At 41.3% G+C, this 26597-nt stretch overlaps 1 protein-coding gene across 1 annotated transcript in view; it reads right to left on the bottom strand.

The window, feature by feature from the left end:
• The window catches only part of myo6a (myosin VIa), a 164644-nt gene that overhangs the window by 71900 nt on the left and 66147 nt on the right, over window positions 1-26597 (bottom strand). The window contains exons 12-15 of the mRNA XM_028605164.1: window positions 24625-24769; window positions 5519-5676; window positions 4372-4463; window positions 968-1040 (exon numbers count right to left, since the gene is read on the bottom strand). Of these exons, the coding sequence (XP_028460965.1) occupies window positions 968-1040; window positions 4372-4463; window positions 5519-5676; window positions 24625-24769 (468 nt within the window). The remainder of the gene's footprint in view (window positions 1-967; window positions 1041-4371; window positions 4464-5518; window positions 5677-24624; window positions 24770-26597) is intronic.

The raw sequence follows: 26597 nt of genomic DNA, 5'->3' as shown, positions 1-26597 counted from the left end.
AACACATACATTTTTAGTAATCTAGAGTTTTCGATCCAATGCAAACAGAGCCCACTGCAAACAGTCTGGGGGAGCCAACTGCTGCCTCCCTCCCTCCCTCCCTCCCCTCCCTCCAGCGGACTCCGCTGTAGTTAAGCATCTCTTATTGATGCCATTTCACAGAGCTGGACATCAGCAAAAAAACACAGCCTAATTAACCTCCTTCCCCTCTAAATCACCTCCCATCCATCTGCCTCCCTGTTTATGGAGACACGTTTCACTCAGGACACGGGTTCACATGCTCTGGGGCTTCATCACTTTGCCTTCACAAAAGGTCCACACAGGCTCCGGGGGGAGGGGGGGGGGGGGTGTCAAACGGTTCTCGCTAAGACCGAGGGCTCGCAGCCAGCGGCACATTAAGGCCAATCATGAGCAGCGTGCGGCCGCTCGGGGCTCGTAAACACAACTTCTTCTCCGGTGTAGCTCAACAGGATTGGAAGCGCACAAACCCCCGAGCGAGAAAATTAAATACAAAGCAAAACCAGCAGCCGCAACAACGCTCCAAAGCCACAGGCAGAAACTCGAGAGCGTTGTCTGAGAGAGCATGTGACTTTAAGTTAGACATACACAGAGTCAAGCATGCAATGCAGAAGCAGAGCAAACACTCAAGTCAGAAATACATCTTGAAGTGCTCATATTATGCTCATTTTCAGGTTCATAATTGTATTTAGAGGTTATATCAGAATAGGTTTCTGTGGTTTAATTTTCAAAAAACACCATGTTTTTGTTGTACTGCACTGTGGAGCTGATAGTCTTAATTAGCTTTGTAGCAACTAATTTGGTAATGGCTTGATTACTTGTAACAGAGGTTCAATAATACCAAAAAGTTACCAACGCACTAGAGCTTTAAGTGTCTGTATGTGTATGTTCTAAATATCTGTTAAGCAAAATAAATGAATGCTCTGAATGACCAGCGGCGTCTCCATACCTATGCAGTCCTGGTTGTCGACGTAGTGGACCTCGTTGACTCCGAGCCCCTCCCTCTGGTACAGCTCTTGCTCCTGGAATGCAAAGCAGACATTTCTCATGAGAATCCATAACGATATCGGCGGCGTGCAACGCCATCCGTCTAATGAGGGCAACGACGGCGGCGATGACGACTCCGTGGTTCCGCCCGCAGGGCGTTCCAGCTCTCATTTAGACGAGGCCTTCTGCTATTACTCTTTCATGCAAAAATGAGCATCTTAAGGTTGCGGCTTTCATGCTGGATGTTGCCAACAGATGTCTGCGCGCAAAATATCTTCAAGTATGTAAATGAGGAGGTTTTAAGGTCACATTTGAGGGAGAAAAAAAGGCACTGATTGCTACAAGATGATCGGAATGAAAAACACAATCCAAAATATCATTTAAGTTTTAATGATGCTTTTGTCACCAGAGATTTGTCCGCTATGACACGAGCTGGGTTTATCACTGCAGTACCAATCATTCTCAGACACTGGAAAAGCCAAGTAAGGCCTAGTTTTACAGACTGGCTGAAGTTAATGACAGACACAGCCTCATTTGAAGATCTTATTGCAAGACTGAATGATGGTAGGGGTAGATTCTACCAGGTCTGGTCTGGTCTCATTTGCTGCATTTTATTTTATTTGCATCTATTTGAACTGACTAGTGCTCCATAATTAATATTATTATCAAGCCTAATTCAATCTCAGCCAACTCCCCCCCCCCATACTATTATTTACGCATTTTTGTTTGTTTTTAGGGCATTTTCGGCCTTTATTTTTAATAGGACAGATGAAGAAGATGAAGAAAGGGGGGGGAGAGAGGGGGGAATAACATGCAGCAAAAGGCTGCAGGTCAGAGTCCAACCCGGGCCCGCTGCATCGAGGAGTAAACCTCTACATATGGGAGCGCGTTCTACCAACTGAGCTATCCAGGAGCCCATTTATGTGTGTTTCAAAGGTCCCATGACATAGTGCTCTTTGGATGCTTTTATATAGACCTTAGTGGTCCCTTAATACTGTATCTGAAGTCTCTTTTATATAGACCTTAGTGGTCCCCTAATACTGTATCTGAAGTCTCTTTTATATAGACCTTAGTGGTCCCCTAATACTGTATCTGAAGTCTCTTTTATATAGACCTTAGTGGTCCCCTAATACTGTATCTGAAGTCTCTTTTATATAGACCTTAGTGGTCCCCTAATACTGTATCTGAAGTCTCTTTTATATAGACCTTAGTGGTCCCCTAATACTGTATCTGAAGTCTCTTTTATATAGACATTAGTGGTCCCCTAATACTGTATCTGAAGTCTCTTTTATATAGACCTTAGTGGTCCCCTAATACTGTATCTGAAGTCTCTTTTATATAGACCTTAGTGGTCCTCTAATACTGTATCTGAAGTCTCTTTTATATAGACCTTAGTGGTCCCCTAATACTGTATCTGAAGTCTCTTTTATATAGACCTTAGTGGTCCCCTAATACTGTATCTGAAGTCTCTTTTATATAGACCTTAGTGGTCCCCTAATACTGTATCTGAAGTCTCTTTTATATAGACCTTAGTGGTCCCCTAATACTGTATCTGAAGTCTCTTTTATATAGACCTTAGTGGTCCCCTAATACTGTATCTGAAGTCTCTTTTATATAGGCCTTAGTGGTCCCCTAATACTGTATCTGAAGTCTCTTTTATATAGACCTCAGTGGTCCCCTAATACTGTATCTGAAGTCTCTTTTATATAGGCCTTAGTGGTCCTCTAATACTGTATCTGAAGTCTCTTTTATATAGGCCTTAGTGGTCCCCTAATACTGTATCTGAAGTCTCTTTTATATAGACCTTAGTGGTCCTCTAATACTGTATCTGAAGTCTCTTTTATATAGACCTTAGTGGTCCCCTAATACTGTATCTGAAGTCTCTTTCTTGCCCAGATTGCTGTATAGTGTGTGTTCAGTGCTGTTACATGTTATTAAATGTGGTCCGTTTCTCACATGGAAAAACAATAAAAACTTTGATTATTAAAAAAAAAAAGGTTATAATGATGCTTCGTTGTTAAAGATCCAATGTGTGGGAATTTCTCCCATCTAGCTAGCTTTGACCAGCCACTCAATAAGAAACCATTGTTTATTTTGGCTGGTGAGTGAAGCAAATCTAGCAGCCACTTGCATATTTTACCAGCTCATGGCTGGTAGATTTGTGTCAATTTTGGACCCTGGCCTTCATGCATCGAAAATCCTTTTTCTTTTTCTGGGCGAAGAAGAAGAAGAAGACTCCTGTTCCTGAAATTTGGATTTTGAATATGTGTGGTCCTCCATGTTTCCTTCTTCAAACTTGCCAAGGGGCCGAAGATGGAGCATGAATATGGAGCGTCTACCCCAGTTCATGCAAATGTTAAATTTCCAGCCAATAGGAATATTTGGAATTGATGGTGGAGGTAAATATTCATGAAAAAGGACAAAGTTGGTAAACGGGCAACACAGATTTGGATAATGAACAACTAAACACGTTACACACTGGGACTTTAAGAAGCTCGAAGTTCAAACAGACATGGCTTCAAGAATCGGCTGATTTTATTTCGTTAATAATGTGAAACGTTGGCTTTTGCAATTGAAGCAGAAACAAAAGTGGCATTTCTTTCACAATTTATTTAATCAGAAACAGCCCGAACGGCTGCCAAGGCCGACGACTGCCCAGCGTTGGCAGAGCTTTAAGCACTCGAGTGCCTTTCTAGTTCGTTATGCGAAGACCCTGAATTACAAGGAAAAATTGTATATCGAACATCATTATTTTCCATAACAGAGATTTGGAACGTTGTAGACTTGGACAGCGTCGGATTTCATGGCACTAATGGTTGTTTTGGGGGCTTCAAATGTTTGTGATTGGAGAGTTTTTAAATCCAAAATGTTAAGACACAAAGTTTACTGAAAGAAACATACAACTTTCTACAGTATGTATCTGCAGCTGGGTGTTATCTAAAATGTATTTTTTTTGTGTGTGAGGTAAACACCTTCAGAGGAGGTAATCATCCAGGTTATAAAGAAATAAACAGTAATCATCATAACGCATACTTTCAAAAGGGAAAAATCATGTTTTGGAATGAACCTCTCTCCTTTAATAAGTGATCAAAGTTTCTGTTTTTATGTTCAGAGATGTCAGAACGTTGACAAATTAATACTTCGGTTCAAAAATGCGACACATGCTCTTAGAAAATAAGTGCTTAGAATTAAAAAAAAAAAAAAAAAAAGCACTTATCAACTTATAAATCAAAAGTCCTGAGTCATTCCGAGATGTTTGCTTTGATTTGCCGGTGTCGGTAAGTGCTGGCTGATGGCTCGGAGGTTGATTTTATGTTTGTTTTTTTTCCTCCCACAAATGGACACGAGGTGAACGACAGCTCTCACCTCTTTCAGTATCCGCTCATTGAAGAACTGCTGCAGTTTCTCGTTACAGTAGTTGATGCAGAACTGCTCGAAGCTGTTGTGTTCAAAGTACTCTGCAGGAGAGAAACGGAGACACAGTTAAAGACGCTGCGCCAGGTCCCAATCAAAGGAAATCGGACGAGTTGCACTACTTTATGGAATCATGCACGGTGTAGAGACGCTCTTTTGATGCCAGCATAATGTGTGTCAGTACAAAACAAACTGTCTGTCCAATAATGTCTCTGATACAGACTGTTAAACGTGTTTGTTATATTAATCTCTGCCAAAAAACAACAAAGGGATGTTTAACCCTCTGAGGTCTAATCATATATATTCTTAAATTCACCTTTTTAAAGTATTTGCATATAACTGATCCCCGTGTGTTTCATGTCAAAATGTTCAGAACAAACTCTGCTTTCCGTATAGTGACGCCCAATTTTTTTCTGGAGCAATGTGTAAAGAGATCATTTGGCGCTAAAGCTGAAACCTGGATGTTTACTTTTTTAAAGTCCTAAAATCTCTTTTGAAAACAAACCTTAAAGTGCTCATATTATGCTCATTTTCAGGTTCATAATTGTATTTAGAGATTATATCAGAATAGGTTTGCATCGTTTAATTTAAAAAAAAAAACACCATATTTTTGTTGTACTGCACATTGCTGCAGCTCCTATTTTCAACCTGTGTGTTGAGCTCTCTGTTTTAGCTACCGAGTGAGACATCTCACTTCTGTTCCATCTCTTTGGGAGTCGCACATGCTCAGTAGCTAGGTAAGGACTACTAGCCAGTCAGAAGCAGAGTATGAGGGCGTACCCTGACAGTACCTAGGTAAGGACTACTAGCCAGTCAGAAGCAGAGTATGAGGGCGTACCCTGACAGTACCTAGGTAAGGACTACTAGCCAGTCAGAAGCAGAGTATGAGGGTGTGCCCTGACAGTACCTAGGTAAGGACTACTAGCCAGTCAGAAGCAGTGTGTCTTTCGTCCTCAGAGGGTTAACTGGTAGAGTGGAACTCCTGAAAAGACTGTGAAGCTGCTTAATTTTCGCCGATACCAATCCTTTAAAATATGCCCGCACTTTTACTTTATAAATGTTATTGCAACAGTCACAGAAGGTTTTAAAGGATACCAACCGAAGCCAGCGATGTCCAGGACGCCGATGAAGTTGGCGGAGGAGTCGAAGGGGAAGCACTGGTTGACTCTGGTCACCACGTGGTCGAAAAGGCGGCTGTACACGGCCTTCGCCAGGGCGTCCCGAGCGTTGTTAGCCTGCTCCACTTTGAGTGGCACCCTGGAGACACACAGGGACAAAAAAAAGGTCATAGTCAATATCTAGAAAGTCTATATCGATCGCTCCGTTGCTGCCGGAAATTCGGCTGGATGTCCCTCATTTCGGCCAGATGTCTGTACCCTTCCTCTTCCTTTGTGTTGCCGTTCTAACCTCCGGTGGATTTGTGAGGACTATGGTTAACTGCTCCTCAGATCTCTGCAGGGTAAATCCAGACAGCTAGCTAGACTACCTGACTGCAGCGATCTCGCTTAATACTGGACCAATGTCAGACTGTGTTGCCCATCAGTCACTTAGACACAAACATTGGGGGGAAAACACGGTAGTTACACTTTAAGTTAATTCCTCACTTCAGAATTCATGTCTATTGTGCAGTTTAACACTTTTGAGAAAATTGCCTGAAGTAATAAATCAACATGAACCTGTCCCTGGGGATGAGGTGAGTCTACTTATTCACCAACATTCGGTTTAAACACACAGCGTGTTCCAAGCAGATAATTGTGTTATTGACAGCCAAAGAGACAGAAGAGATTGGGAGTGAGAGGCAGCGGCCGTAAAGAGGTGGCAGAAACCGTAACCGGCAGCGAGCTCTGTGGAGCTATTGTAATTGCTTCTGACTGTGTGCGAGTGCACGGTTCAGTAGCGGCAGAGAAAAGGAGTGACCCGATCGCAGGGGCCAGATAAAATATAACCGCAATAATCTGCTGCGAGGCGCCGAGGCTTGAACTTTCTTCTCGGGGGCGTTGCCTCTGGACTTACTTTACTTCAGCTGCAGACTTGCAGTGCACTCGAGGACACACAATCATTTATTAATTCATTCAATCAACTTCTATACTTCAGATCACTGAGGGGTGGCCCTCATTTACAATGTCATCGAGTCCAATTTACAAAGACAAAAACAACACAGAAAAGAAGCAACACCATCATAATCAAAGTAGAAAAACAATAAAACGTGCATTGGAAAAAGGATTTGATGACTAAATTAGGATAATAAGGATGCAAAAGAAAATACAATGTGAAGCAATTACAAGTACAAGTTTGCAGGTTTAAAACCAGATTTCTAAATTGTCTAAAAGGCACAAGTGAGTTGATTTCAAGGAAGTGCTGTAATTTGTTCTAGGAGCCGGGTGCACCGGAGTTAAAAGCAGAGTGGAACTCTCAAAGCTCAGAATAACCACTTCCAAAAACCCACCTCTCCCTCTCTCTCGGTGGCAAATTATCTCCTCTGCACATACCTTTTTAAGCCCCATGCAACATCTCGGGGAACACCGAGGCCTGATCCCTGCAGGTGCCTCCGCGGTATTTCTCTAACACATAATGCTGTGATAGGACGGCCCGCTGCGACCCCCTACAGCTGCAATCTGTGATTCACTTCTGCACCTGCTCGCTGTGTGCATTCCCATCAGAATCCAACATGTGGAGGCTGTATATATTCATACACGTGTCTCCCATTTCTATTCATAAACAGCCATGTTTACCTGCCGCATACTTTCAGCCCGATACTAGGGCTGGGCGATAGGGAGAAAATCAAAGATGATATTCTTGACCAAATTCCTCGATGTCGATATTTCGGTGATTTTGTAGGGTTGACTATTGGTGCTTTCACAAAATATCTTTACAATTAGATATTTGATAAATAATCCCCAGTAATGTGGCCATAGTGACTAAGTGGGTAAAGGTCAATAATAGAACGGCTAGAACAGTTCAGAAAATGACTTTACTGTAATGCAGCCTTTAAAACCAGGAAAAGTCAACACTTATGCCATATTAAGATATCCAAAATCTAAGACGATATCTAGTCTCATATCACGATAGCGATATAATATTGATAAATGGCCCAGCCCTACCAGATACATTTCAGAGCTCAGTCTAATAATTCATGACAGTATGTGAATCCATAAACAACAGGCAATCGACAGGTGTGCTCACATATATCACATCAGACTCTGTTTTTCTTCAGAATCAGCCACTCTGGACCTTTCTCAAGTTTTTCAGCATTTTAACACTACTACACTTTGTTACGCTGAAATGTTATCTTCAATAAATTGTGATGCTGAGCAAAAGCAGAGTGCGAGATCATCGTTTTTCAAGTCTGATGCTTTTTTTGTATGAAGGTTGCATTCATGTAGCATGTTGTTTTGTTGAATGTCCCATATTGTGAAAGGTGACATTTTTGTTCATGTCTTTTTTTTATTATAAAGCAGGTTGAGGTGTCAAAGTATCAAAATGTTCAATCCACAGAGAAAAGCACACAGCCCAGTCTCTTCCATATCCATATCATTACAGCCACAGAGCGGAACTTAAACCATGACATCTCGCCAGTGACACTTCCTCACCTTCACCCCTACTCTCTCTCCACTCGTCGCCATGTTTAATTCATGCCACCGGATCATCCAAGCTGGAGTGCCGCCACCAGAGGTTGTAATGTCGCGGCGAGGCCCTCTCATTTAAAAACCAAGAGGTCTAAAATGCCAGAGCAGCACGCTTACCCAAGACATTAATAGTACAAGTAGCCTAATGTGTATTCCCTATGAGCGAGAGTGTTTTTCTCTCTCGCACGGTGTAATTACTGCTGTCGCCTTGTGTAGAAACGGTGCTCTCTGAAGACGCCTGCAGCTGCTCTCTGACTCCGTCCTCAAAGAGACCACATGGGAGAAAAATGGATTCGAAAATGGACTTTTCAGCCATCACAGGAATAAGATAAGATCAACTAAGATAAGCTCAGATAGACTTTATTTATCCCACACTGGGGAAATTCCCTTGTTACAGCCACTCACTCATTTGTGCATTAAGCTTATCAACACTAACATGTAGGCTGGCTGGGTTGTGCACACATGTCATCGTGCAATATGTAGGTTATTGGGGTTATGCAATATGTTAGTGGTGCAATACATGGGCTGTTGGATTGTTCAATGTCTCATTGTGTACTGCATAGGTTATGTGGAAATGTGTCATTTGTGCAATATGTAGGCTATTTGGGTTGTGCATTATGTCATTTGTGCAATACATAGGCTATTTAGGTTGTGCAATATGTTAGTTGTGCAATACTACGTAGGCTATTTGCAATATGTTAGTTGTGCAATACTACGTAGGCTATTTGGGTTGTGCAATATGTTAGTTGTGCAATACTATGTAGGCTATTTGGGTTGTGCATTATGTCAGTGCTTTGTGTCATTTGTGCAATACGTAAGCTATTGGGGTTGGGCAATATGTTAATTGTGCAATATCTCATTGTGCAAGGGCTGTCCTACACTTATTGCGGAGAATGCAGCCGACAGGGTTGTTCAATTAAAAACTGCCATTGAAAGGAGGCGTTAATGTGCTTACTATATAGGTATCTGTCTAATGTATATGAGAGCATGTTTTGTGTTGCATGAGAGTATGTGTTGAGAGATGCTTATTTTCTGTATTGTACTGTGGAACGGACAAAGTCCAAACTAATTTCCCTTCGGGGACAAAGTATATCTTATCTTATCAGCCACTCAAAAGAAAACACACACATCAGAATAAGACAAATACACATTAAATAGAAATACAAAACATCCGCTCTTGTTGTCTTATGCTGTTTTATCTCGTGGTGTGTTCAGTGTTTTACTAGAGGACCACAAAGGAAATAAGCCTTCGGGCTTCATTGTGTTTTTATCCTCTGTGATTTCTGATGTCGGCCTACATAATTACTGCCGTGACGTGTCTTTTGTGGTTTCTTTTTTTTTTTTTTAATCATCAAATAAATCAAAACAAAGATTGCTTTGTTTAATTTATTTTAGACGTGCAGGAAGTAATTAAACACAATTATGTGCTGCAGAAAAATAGGCTTAACGACTTTTCTGTTCCGTTAATTATCTCACCCTTCATCCCTCAGACTTATCTTACAACCACTCGGATTTCTTTTTAAATTTGATGTTTTATTGTCTTATCGTGATGATGATCTGTTTTTAAGATAAGCACTTTGTGTTGCATTTTATGTATGAATTGTGCTGCATAAATAAAGTTCATCATCATCATATTATTATTATTGTTATTATTATTATTATTATTGGAGAGGTCCAGGCTCGCAGGTTGGAGATAGAATGACTGCAATTCAGCTGTTCAAGTCGCAGAGGCTGGTTTTAGAACGTAGGAGACGTCTCCTGTTCCAACAACCTGGTAAAGTCAGCTACAATAAAATTATCCATAATCCAGTTTATTTTTATCTTACAAACAGCTGGTCGAAATGGCAGAGTTTTAGACAGAGGGGCTTTAGATGTTCCCTATTTTGAGTTTAAGTATCCTCGTACCCTGCCTGTTAACTACTTTTCCATCTTTTTATCTGATGCTCAGTTTTTTGATCACCAGCCAACATGGCTAGTAGATTTTTACCAGACAATCAGACTTTACACTAGCCACGTTTGTTAGTTCCCCAACAGCTTTACTTTAATTTCAGCTCCACTGGTTTGTTTGGCTCTTTTCTGATCGTCTTCTCTGTTTCAGCGTAGCTCGTAATCGCTAGGCACGTAGCCAAGGGTTGTCTGACACGTCACAACTTAGTGTTCACGGGAAATGAAGGATTAGTACCACAAGCAGTGTAGTCATAAAGATTAAGTTTCCAAGGCAAAAAAAACAAACACACTAAACTGCCCCAATTTCTTGCCGCAAAATAGACCAATCTGGAAACAGTGACTGGTTGCATCGTTTCTGCAGCCGGACGATTCAAGGAGACTCTTCGCTTCATTCACCACCGGCCAAATTGGCTAGCAACTTTAAAACAGAGATCTTCAACAGGGGGTCCGGGGCCCCTGGGGGGTCCTCAGAGTTACTGCAGGGGAGCCACCAAATTATTTTTAATTGTTTGAAAGTTTAAATAAAAAAAAAAAAAAAAAATTTTAATCCAACATATTATTAGCAAATATAAATGAGCCTAATGGTGAAAAAAATACATTAATGATATGCCCTTTAGTAAGGTAGTCACTAAAGTAGCCATCCACAGATAGAGTTTCATCCTAAGGTTTCACTGTGCCACATTTACTGTATGCTGTTTAACATTAAAACATGATTTATAAAAACATGTAAATTATTAATTTATAGCTTAATATTCTGTATACTAAAATGGTATGTATATAAAGGCTTCAGGCTGCTCACACATTATTGTAAACCCAGATTATTATGCAACTCAATTTTAAACAAAATACGTAGTAGGGGATCCCTGCTCCATCTCTCTTTCGGTTAAGGGGTCCTTGCTTTAAAAAAACGTTGAAGATCCCTGCTTTAAAATGTTACCTGCCAAAGATAATTTTTACCTGCATTTAGCAGGTTGGCGGGTGTCAATTTAAAGCCCTGACAATAAACCATAAACCAAATAAATATATGTATGAATGCCTTCTTGAAAGCTTCTTAGGAGCCCTCCAGAAAGTTCAGGTGCTTTCCCCATTTTCTACTTCAGACATCCAATCTGGCAAACCGGTTTATAGGACATGTTTTGGGTGGTGTGTCTTTCAGACCAATTCTAAATAATCTGGAGGGAGTCTAATAGAAGCAATGTATAATCTGGAACTGAATGAGGCGCACCCTCACTTCGTGTCACAGTTTTAACAGTTTTAATTACTACAGATTCTGTCCCACTCCTCATCGACAATTGCTTTTAAGGATGAATCGTGCAGTGTATGTCTATGTGTGATATGCCTGTTTTGTTTGCGTCTTTACAGTCTTATTTTTTTTTAAAACAAACATTTTTTATATTTTTATAGTGACTTTTAGAGGCTCTTTTAAATGTAAGTATTTATTTATTTAGCTTTTTTGCACTTTTGCACTGAAAGGACTGTATCCAAATACGTTGTACATGTACAATGACAATAAAGACTATTCTATTCTGGCTTGAGGATAATTAGCCCAGTACAAACAAGACCCTTTCCTCATAAGACAATGAAAACAGAAAGAAGGATGAATACATTAATAAAATAACAAGAGAGTTGTAACTCTTGACACCCAAATCATATTTATAATGAGACCAACATGTGTAATGTGTCCCTGCAGATTCTCCACAACTGTTGGCTGAGAGCAGTCATTACATTTTTCTTCGAGGACACTGTCAAAACCCGAGTGTGCCGCTAATAACCGCCCGAATACAAACAGTGCAACCCTGTATGTGTTTGTCTGCCACAGAAGGAAAATTAATGATGTTGTTAACTCAAATCAAGTATCTTGTGACTTCTGAGTCTCTTCTAAAGGTTCCAGACAGCGGCGGTGACTCCGTTTGTTGACTCGTAATTAGGTGACTCAGGTTAAAGTGCTTTCACAAAATGTTAAATGTGCATTTAGTAACAATTTTGTTTAAATTATTCCGAACTTTGTTATCTTGCAAATATATTCTTTTAGCCTGAGTCATGGCGACCTGACATGACTGCTCGACTACGGAAGGAGACACTTTCAGTCATTAGGGAAACCATCTGAATAATGAGTGCTTTTGTACGTGTGTGAGACAGAGTGTGAGAGTGGCAGATCAACAGGATGTTGTTGTGATCAATGATGAGTCCAGTGAGGTGTTCGTTTTGGAGTTTGCATGGACCTTTACTTCTGGCATGGAGGAAGCTTTTTTTGACCCAGGTTATCAAAATCCAACCCCTCCTAAATACCATCTCAAGGCTAGGCTATAGGTGCCGACTATTTGTTTTCATATTTGGCAGCTTATGAAACAAACAGGATGGTCGTAGGAGGGCTTGGGATGCCCAAAAACAGGGCTCAACAGCTATCATAAGCATCCACCATTGATGGCGAAGACGTTGTTACTTATCCCCATGAGAACGGAGGGATGTGCTAAATATTATGAAGACTTGATGTATGCTAGTGGCCCATGATTTTGTATATGTATTTAACTGCATCTGTAATATTTATGTCCCTGTAAACTATTTCCTTCGACTGGACGTAGTTAAAATGTGGCAGATCAACAGGAAGTGAAAGTGAGTCAGTTTGCAGACTTTAAAGGTCCCATATCATGGTCATTGTCAGGTTTATCCTGGTATTTTGGGTTTCTACTAGAACAAGTTTACATGCTTTAATGTTCAAAAACACTCATACTGTCTGTCTGAATATACCTGTATTCACCATCTGTTTGAAACGCTCCGTTTTAGCGCCAATCTCTTTAAGCCCCCCCAACTGAAAAATCTGCTCTGATTGGTCAATGTCTATGGATCTTCTGCATCTGCGCTCTCGGAGTCTCTGCACCGTCATTGCAGCCGGGGAGTGATCGTAACGGCACTGTAGCGCCACTTTCTACCTATGTATATAGTTGTGACATCACAAACGTTTTTTACATTTTTCTGTGGATTGATTGTGTTGATACTTTCACGGTATATATATATATAGCACTACAACCTGCTTTCTAATCAAAAAAAGATGGAAATCTTTTTTAATATTTACAATATGGGACCTTTAATGGTGGAAAAGTTTTCTAAACTAATCAAGATGTCACTCCCCCACAACTACCATTAACACAAGGGCCTATACCAAACTGCACTTTAAATGTAACTGTCATTCTTTTTTAGTTTTGCCTTTTATATTCAATTGAATTTTCAATTTGTTCAATAAAATTATGTTGGAAATGATTTACTTTCATTTGTTTTAAATTCAAATAAGCAATCTGATGTATTTTACCAGAATACTTAAAACAGCAGAACTGAGTGTTATGTTTATTTATCGCAAGTAATATCGTTAATGCGACATTCAACAGTGTTATCACATATTATCCCTATATCGTGCAGCCCTAATACAAATGTAATTCCTACAGAAAGTGAGCAGGGTTGTACCGTTTAAAACAGTAAGGTGTATTGTAAAAAAAATGTGTATATCAATGTCACTTACTTAGAAAAAAATGAATTCAATTAAATCAGTAATGGAACGACACAATGTCCTTTTTTTGACGCAAACATCATTCCAACTTTAATTTTTCTAATTCAAACAAACTATTTTAATTCTGACTTTTCCATGCTGTTCTTGTCAATTAATTTTAACTATGCCCAAAACAAAGGAGCAGGAGTAGTCTAGTTGCTTATTTGTGGATCAAAACGAAATTAAAATTCGAGGATAAATGCCCAGAAACACTTCTATTTGAAATTAGTTTTTATCTGATGTTAATAAACCTGAATCAAATCTGGAGATTAGTGCATAAACAGCCCTGTTCCCTTCCTTTGTATCTCTTCATCAGTTTCTTACTCCTCTCCCTCTGTTACACTCTCTCTCAATTAACTCTGCCCTTCTTCAACATCTCCTCTTTCTCACCTCCATTCTCCTTTAATGAGCGCGTTAACATGCACACAAAACAAACTACTTTACGTGAAGGATTCAGTTTACTCTCCGTTTCAATTTGGAGAAACCCGGTTACTTTGTTTTAATCTGCTTTACTGTCACGGCACATGATTAGATTTCTGTTTCCCAAAGTATACGGAGCAGAAAATAACACGCAAATAAAAGAAACAAAAAGACCAATAACCAATTTAAATTCTAAATCCAATCTCCCTCCCACTCTTTATCCACCTCCCTCACACACACGGAGCCGTCTGCACTCCCGCTTACATAACCCAGACACATGAATAACCGGCGCAGGTGATGCAGCCAGCTGGCGGGAGTCCAACCCGCCGCCTCCTTTTAAATTCACCTGCAGGTCTCATTTTATCCACTTTTACCAAATCAAAGCACGAATCCGTGAACTGTTCATATAAATAAGGTACGGTACAGACTTGGCTGTGTTGTCACTTGCCCTTTGCCATAACGAAAGCTTTAACATCTGCTGCTCTAAATACTTGAGGTCTGGTGGCTCTTACGTGGGAGAAGCTCACTCAGGAAATAATGAGTTTTGAAACCGAAAAAAAAAAGAGTTTAACACAAGCAGCAGCAGCCACCAACCTGAAGGTGGGGACACGAGACAGCCGCATACACACCACATCACAGTGATCACGTCAGCAATGAATGCTTTCCCGTCATGTATCGTAAAGATTGTAGTCATTTTTGAGTTGGAGACATCATTTCTATGTGCATAGTAGCATTAGCTGTGTAAAGTCTGACAGATGTCCTCAAGTGATGTCACTTGAGTCAGCGGTGGGCTCACTACCATTACGTCAAAAAGCACCGCTTGGTCAAGTGCCTCTGGCGTTTGTTACTGATGCAAAAAGTCTCCTTTAGCGTCATATTTAGACGCACTTGGTTGGGAGTCTTGGTGTTACTTTTTGACGCTCTGGGTCGAGACGTATGCTGCACAAGAACGGGACAATTAGGTTTAGGAAAAAGATGGTGGGTGGGGTTACAAAATGTTTGTTTCAGTGACACGCGGGACAAGAACAGGACAAGAACCCTCGGACTACTGGGTGAAAGTCCTGTGTTGTCGGTCATCATTTTGTTGAACGAAATCCAAATTTCTGATATAGAAAAATTTTGAAAATGGGTCAAATTTGACCCGAGGACAACATGAAGGTTAAAAAAAAAAAAAAAAAAAAAAGCTAATTTAAATAGTGTTATACACTGTCAGGTGTCCCTTTTTGCTACAAATGATGCGAACGATGTTCACTTCGCTATCTGTGGTTTAAAGAGGATCCTCCGTTTGAGACAGACATCATTTCAAAGGACCGGTCTTACTTTTATATCATAACGTTGTTTCTATCGACAGTTGTAAAAGTGATCTATCTTAAAAAGTTCGTACCAAATTACATCAACTATTACCACCACTAATAGTACAACTGTCGTGCCAGAAAATGAAGGCTGTATTTCCCATAAAACTCAAATAGTTTTATTGTGCAGCTTCCCGTCAGCCCTCCTCCTCCCTAAAGGGATTTTTCCATCCCTTCAACCATCTGCCGTCGCCAGAAAGTCTGCCGCCTCCTTGTGCAAAGACGATCTTTTGCTTTCTCAGTCAAAAGGTTTTTCTTTTTGGCTTTTATGGAGAGAATAAACATGTTGGAAGGGTTTTTCATTCCTCCCACCATCTGCCACCAGCAGAAACTCTGAAAGCGGTTGCTCCGTTTGCTCTGGAAGAACAGCGCTCTCTTCCGCACTAAAATGCACCTCAGCGGCAGATCGTCCACATCCAACCTGCTGGACATGCAGTACATAAAATGTAGAATGGAGGATTTCAGTAGGGAGATTTCCAACCGTTTTCTTCTGGTTTCTGTGTTGGCAATAACACAAAAAATGGTTCATCTATCAGTAATCCAACATCCAGAGGGGAGAAAAAAACTGCACTCAATCTTTATTTGTGCTTCTATTCAGAGTGCAGAAGCTGGTACAGAGTGACAGTTTGACTCCACGATTATACCAAATGATCGGGATAGCGACGTTCTTCAGAAATTTAATAGACGCAGTAAGCATCTATTCAGGGATAAATTGTCGCCAGGATCTGTCCGACACATGTCCGTTTATCGAGAGTCTGACTGACAGGCAGGTCGGCGTCTCACACTCAAGAGAAACAGACAAAGACAGGGAGCAGCTTTTAATCTACCCGCCCCGGCTCGTCTCTCGACAGATGAAAGAGCAGAAATCAACATTAGCGTAGGAGGGGTTTGAAATGAAGGCGAGAGGCTTGGCATTCAGATGGCGTGTGCCGAGGCCAAGCTGCCAGCAGAACAATCGCAGGCTTCAGAGCGACAGGGTTCAGGCTCAACGCAGACAGAGGACTTGGCTTGAGGGGGCTGTCACTCTGTCTGCCTGTTTGTCTCGGTCTTTACGTTTCTATATCTGACTTTGTTTGTCTGTGGCGTCTTGACATTTTGCATGCTGTTGTCATGGGATCCAACAAGGCAAGGAATATGTGTTTATACAACATATGAACAGGGGCCTATTGCATAAAACCAGGATAAGGGATTAAGCCGGGATATTCAAGTTATCCTGGATGAATTTAGCTTTGACTTGGTTGCACAAAACAGGTTGAATTAAACCCAGCCAAGTAACCATGGATATTTATTCTTTGCATATATTTATGCTCTGAATATGTTCTGCTTTATTTTTATTAACATGCATTACTTGTCTCTATTGCTGTCACAAGTTTGATTTAAATCCTACTATTGCAGTTGTTTAGATGGTAAGAAATGGTGGCACACACCGTGCAGCGGTGAAGACTTTTAGTGTCAATAACGATGACAATGGCACCTGACCAAACGTCCGTATTTTACCAGATGGGAGTGGGAATGTGTTCAAAGCTTCTTAATCTTTTTATTTTGGTGCAGTCACTTGTCATCTTCCAGCTTGGGAGTGAGAAAAAAACAAAAACATGAATAATAATAGGCTACATTATTTTACATATATGTTTACAGTGTGTATTGAAGTCACTTAGGCTACTTCTTTTTCTAGTTTTTGTCCAGTCACGTTTGTAATTGTAGAAAGATATTTAGAATTAGACATAGCTTATTGGTGCATATGGTTGTAAAACATATTCTCGCATTATGAATAAGGGTTTGAAATTAAGCCTGGATTTCTTTATTCTACTTTTGTGCAACAGGCCCCAGGTAGAAAAAACATTTATTTATAACTGATAAACAGATAAAAAATGGAATAAATGCAAAGGAAGTTCAGTATGTAAACATGGACAATGTGGGAAATATTCACTTAAAAGACGATGAAGAACATGAATATTTAGGGCAACAACCAATGATTATTAATTTAATTATAATTTAGTGACCTATAAGTCTATAAAATGTGAGAAAATTGAAATAAAATGCCAGGTACAATTTCCCAGAATCCGAAGTTGACGTCTTTAAGTGGCTTGTTTTGTCCGACCGAAACAACGAAACTCAAAGATGTTCCATTTACTGGGACTTAAAGGTCCCATATCATGCTCATTTTCACGGTCATGCTTTCATATTTTTGTATTTTGTGTTTCTACTAGAACATGTGTACATGTTTTAATGTTCAAAAAAACACATACTGTCTGTCTGAATATACCTGTATTCACCCTCTCTCTGAAACTTTCCTTTTTAGCGCCTGTCTCTTTAACACCCTCTCCAGTCTGTGCTGATTGGTCAGCGCTTTTCCAGGTCGTCTGCATCTGCACTCTCTGAGTCTCTGAACCGTCACTGCAGCCGGAGAATGACTATAACGGCACTATAGCGACACTTTCTACATATATATGTATATATATATATATATATATATAGTATAGTTGTGACATCACAATGGTACAGAAGTCCTGACGGCTCTTCCAAAAGGTGCAGTAGGTAAGCCTTATAAAACTAACTTTCTGTCATATTTGCTGAAACTGACTCTATTTTCAAGTAGAACTACATGAAGCAGGTCATTTAAAAAAATAATCTATCGAATGCACACAGCGAGCAGGTGCAGAAGTGAATCACAGATTGCAGCTGTAGGGGGTCGCAGCGGGCCGTCCTATCACAGCATTATGTGTTAGAGAAATACCGCGGAGGCACCTGCAGGGATCAGGCCTCGGTGTTCCCCGAGATGTTGCATGGGGCTTAAAAAGGTATGTGCAGAGGAGATAATTTGCCACCAAGAGAGAGAGAGAGAGAGAGAGAGAGAGAGAGAGAGAGAGAGAGAGAGAGAGAGAGGTGGGTTTTTGGAAGTCGTTATTCGGAGCTTTGAGAGTTAGCGATCTGAGCCTTGACTTGCTTCAGAATCAATAAAAAAAAATAAAAAAACATCTCACGATTTACAATATGGAATCTTTAGAACGTTGAAAAAAGCAGCCCATTTTCACATTTGAGAATTTGGAAAGAAAGAATGTTCGGCATTCCTACGTTTTCTGCATTTTTATGGAAAACTGCATAAATTGTTGGTGACTGCTTTTCTGCCGATCTTATGGTCAAATAATCAAGCAATTGTTTTACCTCTATATACGTTTCTAACGCTAAATGGTGTTAAGCCCCCAACGTCGACTTGAAGGCAGCGCTGCGACTGTCTACTTCAAGGCACCTAACCCTAACCATTGCCTAATCCTAGAGCCTTCCAGGCAGCTCTGCCTGGAAGACGACGTTGGGGGCTTAAAACACCAAACACTGTTTTTAACCTGGTTTAAGAGGTAGACAGAGTTGAGGCAAAATCTTAAAAGTGCCCTGCCATACAAAACCGTTTTTACTTGCATTTTTTGAAATCTGTCAGGTCCATATGTGTTTGTGTTATGTTGTGAATGTGAAAATGAACTGCTACCTCCTCTGTCAGCTCTAGCCACTGAACAGAAATAAGCAGAAAAATCAGGCCAATCACAAAAGCTGGTCAGTCTGACATCATACTGCCTGAGCTCATTACTATTCATGAGCTCGCCCAGTTGGGCTGGGTAAAGGATTCTGACAGCCAGGCTCTCATTGGCTCGCTGTTAGCCAATCAGATTCAAACAGCTTAGCTTGCTGAAAATTAATGAGAACTGCCAGAAATCGAGCTGAGTCTTCCTGCAGGCTTTCTATACCACGCTAGAATGGCTTGAAACAAGGTAACCAAGGCATTTTTTTCCACAAAACATGTTACAGAGTCCACGGTAGACCTTCAGACATTACCACAAAGTCATGTAATACGTGTGGCAGGGCACCTTTAAATATTCTGGAAGTTTGTTGTAAGACATTTGTGGTGTCAAATAAACGCTGAATTGTTTGCTTTCTCATTAGGTTTGATCCTAATAAAGACATTTGAACACAAGCTGCGGCCTGTTTTTCTCATTAAAAAGAGCTTTGACACCAGGCCAAACAGCAGCGTTTCACTTCTCTCTCTGGTTTCAGGGTTCTAGCCTCGGTCACCTCGGACTACACCCAGCATCACTGACAGATGTGTCGCTCTGTCGCATCTGTAACCTGCACACCTGACGGTGATGGTACCATGCACCCCGGGGGAGACACTTCTCCATCACTGCAGAAAGGTGAGAAGAGGTCAGCTAAAAAAAAATAAAAAATACCAAGATCGTCTGCTGGGGTTATGTTGCTTGCTAAGCAGCACAGCAATGTCACAAAAAATCAGCTTTAGTGTTGCACATTATATGCTTTTAATTTGACCACTTTAATTCCTCTGCTTTGCAAGCAAGAAAAAAATACAAAAATGTTGTAAAAAGCAACAAACATGGACTTAATCTCCCAAAAACAAGCGTATCTTTTGAGGGGGACAAATCCACCTCTCCACACCTCTGGAGCAACTAGGGGTTAAGTGTCTTGCTCAGGGACACATTGGTTGATGTATCGCAGTAGGAATTGAACCCGGATCTCCCGCACCAAGGGCATGTGTCATATCCACTGCGCCATCACCACCATCAATTAGATTCAAACAGCTTAACTTGTTGAATATTAATGAGAAGTGGCACAAATCGAGCTGAGTCTTCCTGTAAGATTTCTATACCACGCTAGAATGGCTTGAAACAAGGTAACCAAGGCATTTTTTCCACAAAAAATGTTACAGAGTCCATGGTAGACATTACCACAAAGTCATGAAATATGTGTGGCAGGGCACCTTTAAGTGTGGATAAATTGTGTATTTCTGCCACTCAGAGATGTCCTCAGCTGAACTACTCTGGTGGGTCACACACAGGGCGCTGGGTACGCCTCCTGGAGCTTATTTTCTCATCAATGTCTGGCTGTGTCTCTGCCCTCCCGGTCTCATCATCTTCATCACTCTGAGGATCAGGTTATTAGCTGCACTGAAGCCTTCATGAAGGAGCGGTGCTGTCTGGCGGGGGGGGGGGATGGGGGGAGGCTTGTTTAGGTATCTGTCCGCTCCACTCGGAGCCCGAGGGTTTTTATTTTTTAATACCTGAAGCTCTCCCTCGGCGATGAGCACCGAGCTGTGAAAAATGCCATAATACTCAGCTCAACTCCTCTTCCTCCGTAACGCTTCGCAGCTTTCACATTTATCACGTTAAGCTGGAGCCGCTGGGTAAAAGCTGGGAATGGTCCGAGCTGCCCGTCTGCCCCGTAGACACTTTGTTTTGTCGAGTTCGTTTCGGTCTTTATCCGTCACAGAGTCCTGCCGGTGTCCGCCTCCTTTAAAGTGAGTCCCTTCACCGGTCATCGCTTGTAACTTAAACATTTCATTCAAGTCAAGTCAAGTGGGTTTTATTGTCATTTCAACCATATACACTGTATATAGTGAGACCAAACAATGTTTCACCATTGATCAAGTGGTGTTACACGCTGAGCACATTTAAAATATATAAAAAACAACATTTGAGACTGGCTACATTTAGTGCACACACATTATAGATTATACATAACATTATAGATTATACATAACATAATGGATTATACGTAGCGTAGCAGGCAAAGCTTGCATAGTGTGTCAAGTAATCCGTCTGTAATAAAGGGTCCTGCATATTCTCCGATCTGTACCAGTGTACCAGTGGTACACGTGTGCGGTAGTAGGGGCGATATGGAGAAAATCAAATATCATGATATTTTTGACCAAATACCTCGATATCGATACCGCAACGATATTGTAGTGTTGACTAATGGTGCTTTCACAAAATATTTACAAAATGAAATTTTTGATAAATAATTATCTGTAATATGGATATAATGACTAAGTGGGTAGAGGCAAATAATTGAATAGTTACAACAGTCTGGTAAGTTCAGAAAATTATCATCACTTTACTGTAGTGCAGCCTTTAAAACCAGTCTTATCCATTAAGGAAAAAAAAATCCCTGATGCTTCAATTAGTGACACTCAATAAAAGTGGTGGAAATTCCTGAATCAAGAGTTCAACATTTCTTTTTTTATGCTGCATTTTCACAGTAAAATAATCTTGTACCGTGAGCCAGTGAGCAGTAGAGCAATAGCGTGTGTGTGAGACGGTGAGTTAGCTGGTAGCTGTGAACGGAGCAGTGGTATATAGGCAGTTTAGGCAAAGGGCTCGGGGCGCCGGCAGTCCAGATGTGCAAAGAAAAGTTAAAGGTGATGAGAAAAAGTGACCAAAACGTTGGAAAAAAATCCTAAAGATAGCCGAGCACACGAGACAAACTTCACACTGCCGTGCTTACAGCCCATCAATTCCTCTTGCCTGGATAAATTGTGCTTTTATTTTACCTCGCCTTTTGTAATAGGATCCATTAATAATATTAGAGGAGGAAGTTTTCTATTTGCATAATTTGTGATCCCTTTCATGTTGCAGCGAACCATAGCGGTCACCTTCAGTGAGAGAGTCTGCAAACAGGAACCCCCCCCCCCACCCCCACCCCCTTTTAGAGGCGCTGAGGTGGATGAAATCCAAATGTGACACAAACGTTTGTTGGTATTTTTTGACTCCCTGTAATATGGTTATGTTTTGTATAAATATATTGGTTTTATATGCAAAAAAAAGAGTTGATTAGAGAGAGATGAGGTACAAAGTCTATTCTGCAGCACTGTTTAAAACAGGTACAGGTGAGGAAAGTTCAGGGTCCATTTTGTTGTTGGGTTGGGTAGTGTATTTCTTTCTTCTTGGTTAAAGTATCTTTAATCTGACAATGTTTAACCCCTTTTTTTAAAGTAACCTACGCTGACGTGTCGGTTATTGAAAGCGCACATAGAGGTGTGGAACTTAACACAGTTCTTTCACACGTCTGATTTCATGTTTGGTTCTGAAACGCAAAAGAAAAGCACAGATCGTGTCAAAATGAGCACCAAAGCTCATCAAAAATGTCCTGTAAAATGTCCCACTACGAGAAAAATAAAAAGTCACAAAATGTGGTAACACTAGACTGGAAGGTATCTACATTAGAGTGACATGACACTGCCATGAACATATGACACTGTCATGAACACATGAACCCTAACCCCTAACTTGTCATGACAAAAACCGAATTACTTACTAAAAGAAGCGTTATGTCATAAACGTTTATGACTTGTTTATGACAGTGTGATGTCACTCTTATGTACATACCTTCAAGTGAAGTGTAACCCAAAATTCCATACCTACCAAATACACAAAACTGGGAGGTTCTTCTAAAAGAAGTTGTCGCGCGATCAAATCGTGAAATAAAAAGGAAACCTGGCCACGTCGACAAAGCTCACACAAACTACTACGCAGAGAAGAAGCTCCCAAGTTCCTGACACGCAACACAGCATTTTAAAATGACAATCTATCCAACCAAAATCCTATCGTATTTCTAGCCGACTTGGCACATCGGAACATTTTGGTCGCCTAAAAATGTTCTGCGTTCTGCAAACCAAGCTATCCTGCTACTGCTAGCGTTAGCCGGTAACTTAAGGAAACGTTTGCAGATCTGTACCTGTAGAGCTGCAAATCAGCCACTTTCCCTCTTTAGCATTTAGCTTAGCACAATTGAAACCACAAACAACACAGGCTTGGCAGCGTCATCCTCCCCCGCTCCAGCCTCTCGCCAAAAATCATCACGCCACAACATGGCGACGGCCAAATCACCCAACTTGAGGCTTCAAAGTGGCCGTCCACAAACCAATGGCTGCTACGTCGACTATTTTTACCCACATTGCACCTTAAAGACCAGACAAATAGAAAGGATATATTTCACAATATTGGACAGTTGTTTCAAACTCAAGACACAAATACTCACAAAAGTATGTGTGTCCATTAAAAGGTTTTGGTCCCTCAGAATCAAAAGCTTCTTCCTTGAAACGCCATTTTCTCCTGACTTTGACTATCTCAGGGAGAGGAATTCATTGTAGAAGTGTCTGAGGTTGTCTCAAAGCCTTCTGGGAAATGTAGGAAGCTACCAACTGAAGTAAAAGTGCCCGAGGCAAAGAAGTAAGACAAATTACCTCGAACTTTTCAAAATCAACAACAACTTTCAGCATCCAGACGCTTCCCTGGAAGTCCAGATGGCTGACCACTTTATTCAGAATGACTGGTTGGGTGAAAACATGCAGATTTGCTCCAGAGTTTATCCGCGAGCGTCTTTTGCTGGACGATAGGTCGATGAGGCAAGTCAGCCAGCTGTTCTAACGCTGCTAACCAGCTCCTCGGAGCCTCCTTTCACTCTACTGTACGTTACCACGGACGCTGAAGTGAGTGTTTGCTCGTTTCTCTGGACTGATAACAAGACCAGCAATACATCAACCATCTGTGTGTGTGTGTGTGTGTGTGTGTGTGTGTGTGTGTGTGTGTGTGTGTGCGCGTATTCATGCCTACTGTATATGCATTCCTGTGGATCAGAGCTAATGAGTAATTGTGTTATGGGTTTGTGTGCAGTGGTTTTCCACCTGGGGGGTCGGGGCTCCTCTGAGTGGCAGCAACAGTCATTTCCCAGTTTGGGATTAATTACATTTCCATCCATCCATCCCTCCATCCATCCATCCATCTATTTTATACCTTTTTAACAGACCTTTTTTGTTGAATACAAATTTTATCTGGGATTATTACACAACTAATTTCCCATAAACCACAATTATACCTTCTTTTAAAATTCTGGTGGTGTGTGTGTGTGTGTGTGTGTGTGTGTGTGTGTGTGTGTGTGTGTGTGTGTGTGTGTGTGTGTGTGTGTGTGTGTGCGTGTGTGTGTGTGTGACTGTGCATCTGTGTGTGACTGACTGTTTGTGTGTGTGTGTGTGTGTGTGTGTGTGTGTGTGACTGTGTGTGTGTGTGTGTGTGTGTGTGTGTGTGTGTGTGAGTGCCTGTGTGTGTGTGTGTGTGTGTGTGTGTGTGTGTGTGTGTGTGTGACTGTGTGTGTCTGTGTGTGTGTTTGACTGTGTGTGTGTGTGTGTGTGTGTGTGTGTGTGTGTGTGTGTGTGAGACTGTGTGTGTCGGTGTGTGTGTGTGGGCGTGTGTGTTTGACTGTGCGTGTGTGTGTGTGTGTGTGTGTGACTGTGAGTGTGTGTGTGTGTGTGTGTGACTGTGTGTGTGTGTGTGTGTGTGTGTGTGTGTGTGACTGTGTGTGTGTGTGTGTGTGTGTGTGTGTGTGTGAGAGTGTGAGTGTGTGTGTGTGACTGCGAGTGTGTGAGTGTGTGTGTGTGTGTGTGTGTGTGTGTGTGTGTGTGTGTGTGTGTGACTGTGAGTGTGTGTGTGTGTGTGTGTGTGTGTGTGTGTGTGTGTGACTGTGTGTGTCAGTCTCTTACTTGATGACCGTTCCTTTGGCGCCCCCTGCTGACGTGAGCATGACCCTGGAGGTGAGGCTGACTCTCAGGTCCTCCTCCTCCAGGCCCAGCAGCTCGGCACAGTGCTCCAGCGTCTGACTCGACTGGTTCTTGATGGCGCAGCCACCTGGAAGACACGCAGAAGGGCAAACATCAGCCCACCACGCCAAACATCAGCCCACCACGCCAAACATCAGCCCACCACGCCAAACATCAGCCCACCACGCCATCAGCACAAAGAGGCGAGGCGAGGCGAGGTTAGGGCGAGCTTACAGAAACAGATATTCTTGACTACATCCCTTAATAAAAACAGGTGGACCTTTATTCTAGGTCTGCAACTAAAGAAAGGTTACTTTTATTGTCGATGATTCTGTTCTCCATTAATCTAATAGTTGTTTTAGTCTCTAGTGTCAGAAAACAGTGAAAAAAATGTGGATCAGTGTTTCCCAAAAAGCCCAAGATGACGTTCTCAAATGTCTTGTTTTGTCCACAACTCAAAGATATTCAGTTTATTGTCCCAGAGGAGAGAAGAAACTAGAAACTATTCACATTTAACAAGCTGACATCAGACAAGATTTTACTTGTTTTCATAAAATATTACTCAAACCAATTAACCAATTATCAAAATAGTTGGCAGCTCATTTAATAGTTGACAACTAATCGACCTTTGACTGAAAGCTTTATGGTTATAGAAATCATTAACTAAAAAAGCCAAAGTAAAATTAGCTTTTTAAATGGACTTCAATGGGTAAAACCATGATTTGTCCTAACGTCATAGTGAGTTAGTTTTTGTTTTCAAATGTCATTCTGGGCTTCAGTAGAGATGAACTGCTGTCCTCTGATATTTAGCGGGCAGTTTCAAGGCAAGAACATCTTTGAATTTCCTGGAGGTTATATTTTCCAGTACAGTTTCCTTCCAAATTCAATAAGCATACAAAACAAGTAGGTAGACAGAAACTCTTCTCAGGAAGGAAGTCTGTGAAGGAGTGGTGACCCGATCGGGTCACCTCTCTGATCTACTGTCGGAGCAAAACCAATTACAACGTGCCAAAAGGATCAAATGGGTGTAAAAAATATGAACGAATTGCATTTCTGCAACAACGTGCACTTCCACGATGACAAAAGTGACAAGCCGAGCATCTGACGCCTCATGTGCGCCCTTCTTGAACGGCGAGGGCGATACACAGCGCCCATTATGTACGGAGCCAGGGAGAGTAACGCCCACGTGGGGTGAACTGTGGCGGTCCCCGGAGACGCCAATAAACAGGTTTGTCGTATCGTCTTCAAGGCTTCAGTTAAAGGGGATGAGAGACTTGATAAGCAGAGGTGAAAAGAGTTCTAAGTAATACACAGTCAATCGGCCCTTAAAGCTCAGCTTTGCTTATTAAATCGATGTCTGGATTGAATAAAGGAAGGAAGGAAATGTTTCAAGTACACATTAGAATGGAGCCAAGGACTCAAACCTAATTTCCAGTTAATTAAGTGTCATTATTTCCAGCCTCCCCTGAAACATTCCTCCGTTTACTTTGAAATAAATTGACTTCTGACTGTCATCGCTTCTCTCCCAAGTGTCCAAAGGTAAAAGGGGTAAAAACGCTTTTGACAATAAACTGAAGACTAGAGCACAATCAGATCACTTTGACCTCCGAGTCTACAGTTTGCTGAGTAGGAGCAAGATTTTAATAACGTCCAAAAATGCTGCAATGCAGAGATGAATCTGCTAATTAATCTATTCATAATATTGGCAAAAGAACAGAGTTGTCAAAAATGATTCTGCTGACGCTTTCGGCACAGGATTTGGGGGAAGAAATCTTTTCACCCCTGCCAACTAGAGGGTGACACGGGAATCCTGAGCCCCCGAAAATACTCCCGTCCATCTATCCCGATTCTAAAACAAAATGCCTCGCAATCTTTGGGCGCACTCACCGCTCCCGTTGATTTCTATGCTCCATTCC

This window comes from Perca flavescens, chromosome 18 (assembly GCF_004354835.1).
Source record: "Perca flavescens isolate YP-PL-M2 chromosome 18, PFLA_1.0, whole genome shotgun sequence".
Taxonomy (NCBI): Eukaryota; Metazoa; Chordata; class Actinopteri; order Perciformes; family Percidae; genus Perca; species Perca flavescens.
The sequence above is the reverse complement of the archived record's forward strand: the minus strand, read 5'-3'. Positions and strand labels throughout refer to the sequence as shown.